Source organism: Tauraco erythrolophus, chromosome 13 (assembly GCF_009769465.1).
Source record: "Tauraco erythrolophus isolate bTauEry1 chromosome 13, bTauEry1.pri, whole genome shotgun sequence".
Taxonomy (NCBI): Eukaryota; Metazoa; Chordata; class Aves; order Musophagiformes; family Musophagidae; genus Tauraco; species Tauraco erythrolophus.
The window spans coordinates 23,112,727-23,125,235 of NC_141477.1; the positions used below are offsets into that span (position 1 = coordinate 23,112,727).

Genomic DNA, 12,509 nt, shown 5'->3' on the forward strand with positions numbered 1-12,509 from the left:
AAGATCTTGGTTCAACCTGTGACCAAAGCACCAGCCATTTCAGGTGAATGGGAGGGAAAAGGGTCAGAGCATCCCAGCTGGCTGCCAGCATCCTAAATACTACCTGTTATGGGACTTCTTTCCCATCTGACACCTCCATGGGTCTCCCCATTGCGTGGCCCAACAAGCAGACCCTTGTTGGAAGTGATGAGAGGTTTGTAATTAATGAAAACCCCCTGATGATGGAGGTGGCAGCAGAGGGAAAGGTCAGCACGTCCCATCTCTCTCTTCCCACCCTCCTTCCAGCTACCAGTGCTGCCAGCTGCCCTGGCACCTCCTGAGCACATTAGACCCCTGCTGAATTCTCGGGTGAGAATTTCAGGGGGTACCAGCAGGGGTGCAATGGTGGAGATGTCAGCCTGAAGCAATCACTCCGCAGCGGGTGTTGGCAGCCCGGCAGGGCCCCGGTGTGCAGGAGAGGACCAGCCTCGTCCTGCCAGGAGACCGCAGAGGAGCTGGACCATCTGGAACTGAATTTGCCACAATTTGGGGTAGGGCAGAAGGTGAGCACGACCTTGACATGCCACTGGCATACCCCCCCTACGGCCTTGGAGTGGGACAGGGTGTCGATTTGAAGTCCCAGAATCCATTTGCCTGTAAACACGGACAAATACCAAAATACATAGAATTCTGATATATTCTTTTTTTTTTTAATAAGCAAAATCATTAAAAAATATCCTCCTACTAAGATGTCTGCGCTGGAACATTTCAGTCTTTACCAGTTTTCTCCGTGGACTTCGTTTGGCCACCGCCAACGTGCAGCCAGCTCTGGGGCAGAGCGGCGGCCGCCGCTGCGGACGGAGCCGCTCTCGTGGGTGGGTGAATTTGCAGAAAACGCGCTGGGTTGGTTGTTCCTCGGGCTTTCCATTCTCCTTGAAACCCGCTTGTCTTTCCGAAATGTGATTTGTTTATAAAACGTTTGCGTTTCAGTGAAAGCTAAGCTGAAAAAAAAAACCCAACACCTGGAAAATGTTTTGCTTCGTTTGCAGGTCTTTTCTCTTCTCTCTTTTTTCTCTCTCCGTTTTTTTCCACGACGAGGTGAAAAGGGGAAAGAAGAAAGAAAGAGAGAGAGGTGAAAAAGAGAAGAAAAAAACAACGGAAAAACCATCAAAAACTTGGTAACTAAAACTTTCTCGTATAGGCTTTCTTAACGTTTTAGCAAGAGACGCGAGCATGATTTTTGGGGGGAAAACATGCTGGAAAAGCACTTGAGGATTAATTATTTGAAACAGTAAATGGCTGTTTCTGCATCTCTGCTGTATTTGGGTTTGCTCCAGCAGCTCTTTCAGCCGAGGTCGGACCTTCCCCGTCACTTTCCCCCTTAGTCTGACCACGAGGACGAGCGTCTCCGTCCCCCTTACACACGCCTGAGCCGCGGTGCCGTGGTGCCGTGGCCGTGACACGTCAGGATCCGGCCCCGCTGCCCCGTGGGAGCTCAGCCGTGGTGGAGGGGGGAAGACAAACCGCAGGGATGGGAAAGCAGGGCATCCCTTTTTTTCCCTGCAGAGCTGCGGTCTTGCAGGCGATCCACCTCCCAGGAGCCCGTGGCTGAAGGAGGCTGCGGACTTTCCAGCTGCTGAAGACCACAGGATCAGGGCTGGATGCTCTTCTGGAAGGGCTCATCTCCTGCATCCTCTCCCTCGCATCCTACGTCAGGCAGAGGAGTAGCTGCTTCCAGGTGACGCAGGGCGTTGGAAAGGTGAGGGCTGGTTCCTCCATCCCAGCCTCATCCAGATTTGAGCCATCTCTGCCTTCCCTTTCCTGGGTTTACGAACTCTTCCCTGGAAGGACAGCCCCTTGGCCAGGAGCGGTGCCCGGCTGACTGGGAGCTCACCCGTCCCTGGGGAGGCGGAGGCTGGAGCTGATGGTTGGGCTGGACGCTGCCACTGGCTCTGCCGAGGATGCCCGGTCCCCTCAGCCGTGCGGTCACACACAATCGCTTCTCGTGCCGTACACAGGCGGGGCGAGCATCATCCCTGGGTGGGGAGCCTGGGGCAGATTTCCCAGGAAAAGCCGAAGAAGAGGGGGGCTTTTAGGGCTCCTCAGGTCAGGTTGGTGACACAATGAAGCCAAGTTACTGCCTGTCTCTCCCTGCCGTGAACAGGAGGAGATTTCACACCATTGACGGTCGGCCAGACATCCATGGTGCCTGGATCCTATCCTGGCACTCTGCCCCGGGACAAACTGTCCCAGCAACAGAGGGAGACAATAAGGAATGTTATCAAAGCTTTTCTTTGGCATTTTAAGCTGGAAGTTGTCACTCATGGTCCTCTCCCTCTCCTCCTCAACCCACACCCATCTCAAAGCGACCACATCTCAACCTTCCTTCCCTTTTCACACACATCTCCCCACCCCACGTTTCCACCCGAGACAAACGGCCGTGGGTCACTTGGTTCTCCTGCAAGGAAATGAGAAAATCCTTTAAGGATCCGAATCCCCTTCCCCCTCCTCCGGAGGCTTTTCGGAGCAGAGGACGGGTCGGCGTGGTGCAGAGGTTGTGTTCGGAGCTAGTCCCAGGGGTCCGTGAAATTCTGCAGCTCCTTCCAGGTGGGTCATGACACGAAGGCAAAAATGGGCAACGGCCGTGCAAGAGAAACGGGGGGGTCCTGCCATCCCGGCGCAGCGCCTTCTCCTCCCGCCCCAGCGTTAGGAAGAGCTGTACTTGTTACTCAAGCGGGAGCTGCTCTGGTCCAGCCCGAGCTCCTGCCCGTTGGCTTTCCACTTCCCAACAGAGCCCTTCTCGTCCGTCGGCGTGATGCTCAGAGCCGGTCTCTGGCACCAGCAGCACAGGCAGGACTGCGAGGAGACAAGAGGGTGGGGAGAGAGGTTGCAGTTGTGGGCTACAGGGTACAAGAGGAGAAAATGTTCCCTTGTTGATGTTGGCGAGTCAGCCTGCGCAGTGCCAGGCTGGGAATTGCAGCCGGCGCTTCTGAGCCTCGCTGTCCTGCGGATCTTGGAACACCTGGGAGCAGGTTTTCCAAAATAGGGCTGGTGTGGATTGGAAATAAAGATACTGAAATCTTGGATACCTTTTACAGTTGTGTTTTCTTGTCCTTGGGGGACAGAAAATGTGGGTAATGCTTAGCTGGGCTCAGCTTTTTTTGCCGCAGCAGCTGGGAGGTGATTCCCTTTCCATCCCATGCCTTTTCATCCCATCCCATGCCTTTTCATCCCATCCCATGCCTTTTCATCCCATCCCATGCCTTTTCATCCCATCCCATCCCCTTCCTTTCTCAGAGCTCTGCAGCTCCTCAAAGTTTTCTCCAAATAACTTGGACTCGAAGTTCGAAGCAGCCCCAGTCCCTGGTCTAATGGTTTATGGAGATGTCACCATAGGCAGAAGCTCTGGAGGGGACAACCCTACCTGGAAGCAGTTCTTGAATTTCCGGCTGACGAAGTAGAGCGCCACGGGGTTGATGCAGGAGTTGAGGGAGGCCATGTTGATCCCAAAGTAATCCATCACCAGGAGGAAACTGAGGCAGGAGGGGAGAGAAGAGGGTGGAGGTGTTGGGAGCTCACTGAGCAGAGAACTGCCTGGGGTTTCCAAACTGCCTGGCCTGGGAGCCTGGTTCCACGGAGGGTTGGTGACCGGTAACACAGAGGTGAGCACGAAACAGCCCCTCCTGCTGTCGGGCAATTGCCCAACACTTTTTCTTGCGAGGAGTGTTTCCTGAGGAAACCACAAGCGTGAGGTCTGATGTCCCCCAGTGACTTCGATGTTCTCAAACTCAAGCACAGTGCCTGGCCTGAACTGGATTTTGGCGTGATGGGTAAAGAGGAGAGGGGAAGGCAGGCACCTACCGAGTGGCAGAGAGTGGGCACAGCCCCCAGACGTGCTGCTCTCCCTCCATCCCTGCGGGAATGTTTCTCTGCCCAGGAGACCCCTTTAACCCATAACTTTATAGAGACATTTCAAAATTTAATTTCTTCTGTTCATTTGGTCCCCCACACCCTTTCTCTGTGCCTATCAGGAGAGCAACGCCATCTACAAAGCAGCCATTGAAACGAGCTCTTTGGAAGACACCTCCACCAGCCTTCGATGAGCCCAGCAGAGCCTCTGCCGGTGCCCACGGTGTCTCCCAGCATGGTGCCCTCCTGCTGATGCCCCTACCTGAGCAGTTCACATCTGTTGGGGTCCGTCTGGTCGTAGATGGTCTTTTTGAGGATGCGGCTGAGGTGGAGGGGCAACCAACAGAGCGCGAAGATCACCACGAGGCAGAACACGGTCTTGGCCACCTCCCGGCGCTGCGAGGAGAAGGTGGGAGAGAAGGGGTGGTCTGGCTGAGCACTGGAGAGCAGATGGAGCAAAGCACCATCTCCCCATGCTGAGCAAGGGCTCTTTGAGTAGTTTCTGTAGTCTGATGGCAGCTGGGCACCGCTTTGGAGTCCAAAGCACAACCTGCAGGTCCCAACTCCTGCATCGCGAGGAGGACACTGAGACCCAGGCTGCAGAAAGGGGTAGGCTACCAGCAGCACTTCGCCACCATCTCCTCCTCGTTTGGGACGTGTCGGGGTTTCTGCCCTCCTGGTTTTCTCACCCGTTTCATGTGGTCGTTCAGAGCAATTCTCATGCCGTTTCTCTTGCTCAACATCTCACATGACATGAGGGTGTAGAAGATGCCTGTGCACACCAAGGGGAGGCAGAAGTAGAAGCCAAAAAGCCACCAGTCCTTCACGTCACGGTAGAACTGCACGCAAAAGAGAGAGCAACTGGAAACTGGGGAACAAAAGGGGGTAACGGGGGCATGAACCGACTCGGCCCCCCGGCACACTGATGTTGGGCACTTCTGATGGGTGAAAGTGTCACAGCTGAGCGCACGTGGGATTATCTTCCCCCAGGGATGGGCACGTGTTTAACCTAAAGAAGCAAAGGCTGGTTCACACCTGGCTGTCAGCCCAAGCTACTGCTCTTGTGCAAGGAACAGTGGGATAAGTCCTGGTGCTTTCTAAGGGTCTCCATTCCCTCGCTCACACTCAGCTGACCCTGTGATGAAGGCTACCCACACAGACTGGTTGTGGAGATGCTCTTTGGCCTGCTGGGACAGCGCAGCAGGTCCTGAAGCTTTCCAAGATGTGCCATGACCTTCTGACGTGGACGGTGAAGACACGGCCAGGCTTAAGGACCAGCTCCCTGTTTTCTGGCCCCACATTCAAATCAAGTCCACCCCACGTCACTACAATGCTGAGTCTTCTGTGCTTTGTCTGATACCGCCCTCCCTGCGTTCACTCCTATGGCTGGAAGAAGCCACCTGCAGAAGCATCTGATCCTCTAATCAACGAGGGAGGATGCCCTGGTCGCCCGCGTCTCCCTCTCCCTCGCACCGCAGCTGGGACGGGGCAGGGTACGTACCATCATGAAGCTGGATTTCTGCTCGGAGGCGAGCATGCACACCCACAGGTGCTGTTCCCAGTAACTGAGCTCCACCATGTCGAAGGCGATAGCTTCGGGGATCGCAAGCACGATGGCCACTGCCCAGATCAGTACCACCTCCACTGCCTTCCACATGGGGATCCCTATCCCCTGGATCCGACTCCAGGATGCCACTGCTCGGTACCTGCCCAACAGGTGGGAACGCAACAGGAGAGGATTGGAGTGAGAAAAGCAACCGTCAGGAAGGGGCTGAGAAGGTGTAGATTAGAGTTGTCCCCAAAGGCCCTTTCCTTTATGCCTTCCTCCTCCAGCCCTGAACCTTCCCCTTCAGCGGAATGGGAAAGATGAGAAACGGGCTCAACGAATGGATGTGGTGGCAGCTATCCTTGGCCAATGTCTACCTGTCACTGGGGAGGTGCCACCCTTCCCCACCACCCCAGCAGTCAGCTGTTCCAGCACGACATGATCCCTCCCTCAACCTTTCCCAGCAGGATTTAAACTCCATCACCAGAGTCAGTTCCCGTTGGATTCCAACTCTCTGTAACAGCACCCTGTCCCCACCTCTGAATTCAGCGCGGGACCGAGCCACCCTGCGCCCTGCCTTTTGGTGACAACGGGGGGGTCGTGCTGCAGTCAGCTACGGGTCAGGCTGGGCAGCACGGCTGTAGAAGCTGATTCTTACCTGTCAATGCTGAGAGCGCAGAGGCTGAGGACCGTGATGCCCACCGAAGCCTTCTGGATGAAAGGGACCAGCTTGCAGACCTGCACGCCGAAGGGCCAGTCCTTTGCCAAGAGCTGGGGAAGGACCACGGGGTTAACCAGCTGCTTCGGGGGGAAAGTGTGTCCGGCTTCCCCTGACAGCAGGTGGTTACCCACCAGGTTCCAGACACCTCAAAGAGCATCTGGAAGCACTCTGAGGCCACCTCCTCTGGGATTACGCGCTGTACGCTCTCCGGTCTTTGGGGTTGTGCTGGGAACCGTTTGTTTCCCGCAGGGCTCGAGGTTGATCAACCCAACCGTGCTGGGGGAAGCGTCCCCAGCGTGCAAGAGCAGTAGTTTTTTTGCTCAGCTGAAATAAACAGCAGGTTGTGACGTCAGGCGGCTGTAAGTGGTTCTTTTCTTGTGATTTTTAAAGGGGATGTAAAAGATTTGGAAAGTTGTGTGCTTTGTGTGTGTGTAGCACAGCCGTAGGTGAGAACACCTCTGCTTTCCCAGGAATGTACTCTGAGCTTTCGGGCTGGTTATGTTTTTTTTCTCACCCTTTGGAGAACAGGAGCACCCTCCCCCTCTCCCTTGCGAAAATGGAGCCTGCAATAACGAGCAGAAGACGGATATTCCCCGGGACACTGAGGCAGGTGGGAGCGGACGCCACCCCCGCGACCGCCAAGCTGCTGCGGCACACGTGCCGCGTGGAACCTACCTTATAGACGTTGATAGGCAGAGCGATGAGGATGTAGAGAAGGTCTCCAAGTGCCAAGCTAGCGATGAGGACGTTCGGCCCGTTCCTCATGCACTTGTTCTTGTAGATGATCCTCAGGAGCGTGGAGTTCCCGATGATCCCGACTATGAAGATGGTGCAGGACACGATGGTGTTGATGTACTTGAAGATGTGTCTGATGTCTGCAGGCCTCACGCACACAGGTAGGAGAGGGGGCTCAGAGCTGGTGCTCCCGGGGAGGCTCTCCGAGAGGTTGGACAGCTTGGCATCCTGGAATAGGCTGGGCTGGACCAGCCCGTAAGCCTGCTCTTGGCTAAGTGCCTCAAAGGGGACGGTGCTCTCCTGGAAAGACCTTGGGGTCTGGCCGTGTGCCCCAGAGAGGAGGCAAGTCAGGAAAAGGGCTAGAGTGGTGGGAGAGGAGATTCTCGCCATAGGGGACCGAATGGCAAAGCTGAGTGCAGAAGTCCTCGCAGTGCTCGTGGGACGTCCTTGCTCGGGTCTTGGTTGGATCTGCAGATGGAGAAAGGGAGGAAGGAGAGAAATTGGTTGGCAGGGGAAGGAGGAACAAGACGAGACTGGATGAAAGCCATTGTTGGAGAACATCCACCATCACAGTGACCAGAAATAATGCCAGGTTAGATCCCAGCTGGTCAAAGCAGCTGACCCCTGTGGGTGGGAGTCTTTGCTGCTGAAATTGAACACGCCTGATCAGAAACACAAACTGAACGGAAAACAAGGGGTCTCTTACTCCTCTTATGCATTATTCCAGCAAACGAGGGCACCTGCCCCCTCCCAAATAGGTGTGTTGAATCAGCTGTTGACCTTCTGAGGCTGGTAGTGCTGCCCACCCAGCAAACCTGACCGTTGTGCCCAGCACAGCCTTTGACACCCGCCCCACACGTCTCATGTAGCTCCTGACTGTTGGAAGCAGCAGTTTTGGGGCTCCTGCCCCGTCGACACCTGCCCATCTGCTCGGTTCTGCAAATCCCATCTCGGGGTCTGCAGAACTGGTAGACCTTTCCTTCCAGTTCATGCCATGGGAAAACCAGAGCAGCACCACCATCCCACTGCTCGGCAGGTCCCGGGGATCACCGTACGCCGTCGTTCAGCGCAATGGGAAAAGACTCGGCGCAGTCCTGCCAGGAACCATGATGGGAAAACACCACCAGGGTTTTTTCCAGAAATGCTGTATTGATACCTGACATCCTATTCCAATTTATGTGCGAGTAGAAAAGGCCCTCCTTCCCCATCCTCATCCTCCTTAATTGCACCGCTTCCTTTCCGAATCCGCTGTGCCCATTCGACTCAATTCTCAGGGATATAAATCTCCCAGTGCCGTTTGCAGTTTTGGCTGCTGAGCACAGTAAAAGGTCTCTCAAGCTCACCGAGGCTGCAGCACCACTAATAAATATCTCCAGAGTGGGTTCTGCTTCGCAAATCCCAGATGGTGCTCTCAGGCAGGACCAGCCAAGCTGCTGCTCCACAACCACAGGAGGAAGCTGAGGATGGCTGTAGCACCGTCCTGGCACGATGTGAATTTGTAGAAGGGGCTTCTGGATGATCCAGATACGGCCACCAGTGGGATGAGAGCCCAGAGAGGGTGTGGAAGATGTCAGCACCCTGCCAGCCTGTGCCCCAGACAGGGACAGGTCTTGGGTCTCCTGGTTAGAGTTGGGTGAGGAACATGTTTCACTATGGAACTTTACAGCTTTGGAGGGAGGAGAAGTTGCTGTGCCTGGACTAGAAACAGGCGACTTTTCGTGCTTCCCTGGGATGTGCTCTGCACCAGTTAGGCAGGGATTGGGGCACCAGCCTGGAATTAGAGATGAGGCTTCAATCTCCACTCCGGTTCCACTCGGCAGAGCTGGGATCTAAGCCCAAAGCAGCTGTACCCCGGGGATCTGCTCCCCAGGACCAGAGGGACCCCAGGACCAGCAACGCCTATATGGTAGGAGAGTGCTTTTCCCACACTGGGAAGGCATGGCCAAGCCAAGCACAAGTCCCACCAGGTACAGCCACAGCTTCTCTAGGTACAGCTGTGCATTCCTCCTGTGCCATGGGCTCCGGCCAGGCTTTGAAGAAATGCCTGTGCCTTTCTGCTTGTTTGGAAGACTCTAAGCACAATCAGCATGAAGTTGGACTCTTTCCCAACAAACCAGCCTAACCAGACCTACCCTTTTCTTAGTTTCACTCTACTGATCTTGCCAGAAAGTCTAAATCAGGCTTAGTTTCTCCTGACCCTCTTATGTCCTTCAGTTGGGTCCTTAGTACTTTAAACTGTAAACAAGCAGTTTGAACTGGAAGAGGGGAGATTTCGATTACATCTAAGGAAGAAACTGTTCACTCTGAGGGTGGTGAGGCACTGGCACAGGTTGCCCAGAGAAGCTGTAGATGCCCCATCCCTGGAAGTGTTCATGGCCAGGTTGGATGGGGCTTTGAGCAACCTGGTGTAGTGGAGGGGGGTTGGAACTGGATGATCTTTGAGGTCCCTTCCAAGCAAACCTTTCTATGATTCTGTGATTTGGATAAGCATCTGCTCCAGCTGCTGTCCTGGAGACAGCTGGCCAGGATGGACTTTGCTCTGACCTGTTTTGATGTTATTCTCAGCCGTGACTCCTGCTCAGGTGCTGAGCACCCAGCTATGCTGGGAAGAGTGGAAAGAAAGGAATGGAGAGAATGGAAAAATAACCTGAAAGGACCAGAAATCTGACTCGTTGGAGACCTGGGTGCAAATCCCTGCTCTGACTTGGTGCAAGGTGCAAGCCTGCACCCTTGCTAAGGTCTTCAGCCTCTCCATCCTGCCCCGGGCTACACCGGGGGCAGCCGTCTCATGGGTGGGTGCCCTGACAGATGCCCTCCACTCCTTCCCACAGGATTTGAACTCATAAGAGAGGGCAGACCCAGCTCAGAATTCCTGCCTGGGATGCTTGATGGCCCGGGCAGCTCACAGGGGGCAGCTTTGGATGGCACAGACAAATATCTGCCCCTTGGGGCTGCCTGGGGGCTCCTCGAGTCAGCAGCTGAGATCGGGATCCCAGAGCATCCCTGGAAATCCTGTCCTGTGCCCTCCGCAGCAGTGGGCAGCTCCCGTCTGCTCTCCCCGCCGCGGGAGCCCGGAGCCTGGGGTGGCAGCTCAGCCCGCGGGTGTTTGGCAGAAGAGCCCACGTGAGTGAGCATCACAGGACCCGGCTCGCGCACCCGCCCCGTCCCCGGCAGCTGCAAAGCACCGAAGAAAAAAACAAAACATTTCTCCCTCGTCTTGCCTTAAAATCCAGCAATTTAGTAAAAGAGAAGCATTGTTTCCTCCTGTTCAACAGCCTGTTTACTTCTGCTGCCTCTCCCATCTCAGAGCACTTGAAAGCGCAACCCTTTCTCACTCGTGGGGGAAACTGAGGCACGGGAGCATCAAGAAGCTTTTTCAGTGCCCAGCAGATGTGAAGCCAAAGCCAGCGCTGCTGGACCCAAAATCCTCTGAGCTTTGATCATGTTGCTGATCATCTGGGGAAGTGACCTGGTGCCTGAAGGGGCCATCCCCGTCCCACCCCCCCACAAAATCCAAATCTCTTGGATGCGCAGAAGTGGAAATGCTGTGCTGAGCCCAAATCGCAGCTGAAACCACCAGACGTGGTCACAGCGTGGACATCAAAGAATGATTCCTTGAGAGGAGACGAGGCTGAAAACCATCACCATCACCCCGCACAGCCTGCTCCCCTCCGGAAGGCGCCGTGCACAGGCTGGGGGGGCTCAGCGCTCCTCTTGCCTGGGAGCCTAGAAGAGTCAACAGCTTCCGCCCCAGGTTGTGTCCTCATCCCGACCACATCCATCCCAGGTTGTGTCCTCATCCCAACCACATCCATCCCAGGCTACATCCTCATCCCAGCCGTGTCCAACCCAGGCTGCGTTCCCATTCCAGGGCAGCCCATCCGGCCACCTGCCGCCGGGCACGCTGCCTTCGAGAGCAGCTCCGCCGCGCTCTCCTCCCAGACCAACCTCGCCAAACACAAACCAGAGCTTCTCTGCCCATAAACCTCTCTTGCACCAAAAATGCCATGGGTGGGGGAAAGGGGAGGGAAAGGCAGATGGTAACACGTCGTCTCCAGCGGCTCCCCTGCGCTGAACCCAGCCTGGTCCACAAGCAGAGGGACATTTCCCTCTGGAGATGTGCTGGATTTCTTCTCCTGCACCCTCTCCCTGCCCACCCGTTAGACCTTGCTTGGGAACCGTGGTCCTTTCGATGCCTCCCCTAGACTTGGGGAGGGGGGGGATCTGAAAAACACGCAAAAACTCACCCCGTAGCAGGACATCATCTTGTTTGCAAATTAGTGCACGGAAGAGCAAAGCTTTTCACTAGAGTTCAGCCACCTTACTCGTAACCACCACCTTCGGATGCTCCCAGGGTCGGGTTCTTTCCCTCTTCACTGCTCCTTCCCGCTGCGGGGGCAGCTGGGCACGTCTGGCACGTCCTGGGAGAGCTGCAGGGCTGTAGATCCCGGAGTTTGCTTTTGTGTGTTGGACTCGTGCTCCAGGGGAAGTTTCTCCCCTCTCGTGACTTGCGGAGGTCTCTCCCGACGGAGCGGTTGGCTTTATAGAAAATCGCGGGGCTCCCCCCGAGCGCAGCCCCTGCAGCCAATAGGCGAAGCACGGGAGGAGGAGGAGGAGGGTGAAGCAGGAGAAAGGCAGGACGGCTCTGTGAAGGAGATGAAAATAATAAACAACTAAGCTGGAGGGGGAGGGAGGGGGGAGCTGGGGAGGGCTGCTGGCCGCGGAGCAGCGCGCCCGCTCGGCACGTCGGCGGGACGGGCTCGAGGAGCCGCGTGGCTTCGCTTTGGGGAAGGAACCTGCAGCCCCGACCACCTCCGGGGAGAAGAGACACCAAAGCCCCCTCTGCCCGGGGTGTCCAAACCCAGCTGCTCCACTGGGAGCTTTTGAGGCAACGTTCAGGGGCGAGATGAGTGCTGCAGGCAGAGGGGACCCCGGATCTCCCTCCCAGCAGCGAGGATGGACTCTAAGATGTCCTTATGGAGCTACTGGGGAAGGACAAACCTCACCTCTCCCTCTAACGCAGTCTCCCCGAGCCCTGGTCTGGGTGAAGCAGACTGGGAACAAGTTTCAGACCACGCTCCCATCTACAAGAAGTGGCACTGGTGCCTTTTCACATGCCAGCTCTGGTTTTTGTGTGTTTTGTTGTTTTTTGGGTTTTTTACTATGGTTTCTCTGCATCCTGAACTGCTTGTAAAGCAGCACCCGACCCCTTAGGATGCGGGGCAGAGCGCTGCGCGGCTGAGCCACCGGTGCTGCCGTAGGGTCACACCAGCCTCCCCCAGTAGCCACGCGTCCAGCCCAGTGTCTGGACGTGGTCCTGGCTCAAAGACTCCCCTCTGCCTTTGAACAGGAGATCACGAGCAGTGCTTTCCTGAGACTCCTCCCGTCCTTCTCCAAACCATGCGGACCCGTAGACAACTTGTGCTGCGGCACAGCCTGTCTCTTTCCCCGCGGACAAAGCCTCTCCCAACCTCTTTGGCTCATCTGCTGGAAAGTTTCTATCTTCACCATGCTGTGAGCCCAGCTGTTCTCAGGAATGGGAGATTTGTTTGGTACGTGGTGGGCTGTTTATTTAAAAAAACACCAAATCACCTTACTCTGGGGTCCTGATGGCTCAGA

General features: G+C 55.8%; 1 protein-coding gene across 1 annotated transcript; it reads right to left on the reverse strand.

The window, feature by feature from the left end:
• Window positions 1–2,685: 2,685 nt before the first annotated feature.
• Window positions 2,686–11,155, reverse strand: LOC104378739 (endothelin receptor type B). The gene is made up of 8 exons (XM_086619485.1): window positions 11,138–11,155; window positions 6,831–7,358; window positions 6,093–6,205; window positions 5,390–5,594; window positions 4,578–4,727; window positions 4,151–4,284; window positions 3,404–3,512; window positions 2,686–2,835 (listed from the first exon to the last, which is right to left on the reverse strand). Exons 1-8 carry the CDS (start codon window positions 11,153–11,155, stop codon window positions 2,686–2,688), a joined length of 1,407 nt encoding a protein of 468 aa, XP_086475611.1.
• Between the last annotated feature and the right edge of the window lie 1,354 nt (window positions 11,156–12,509).

Excerpts from the sequence above, each read along its gene's own strand:
- LOC104378739 (XM_086619485.1), bottom strand. Across the intron at positions 6,206-6,830 it reads TGCCTATCAACGTCTATAAG|CTCTTGGCAAAGGACTGGCC; the intron begins GTAGGTTCCACG and ends GTCCTTCCCCAG. Across the intron at positions 4,728-5,389 it reads AGAAATCCAGCTTCATGATG|TTCTACCGTGACGTGAAGGA; the intron begins GTACGTACCCTG and ends TTTTGCGTGCAG.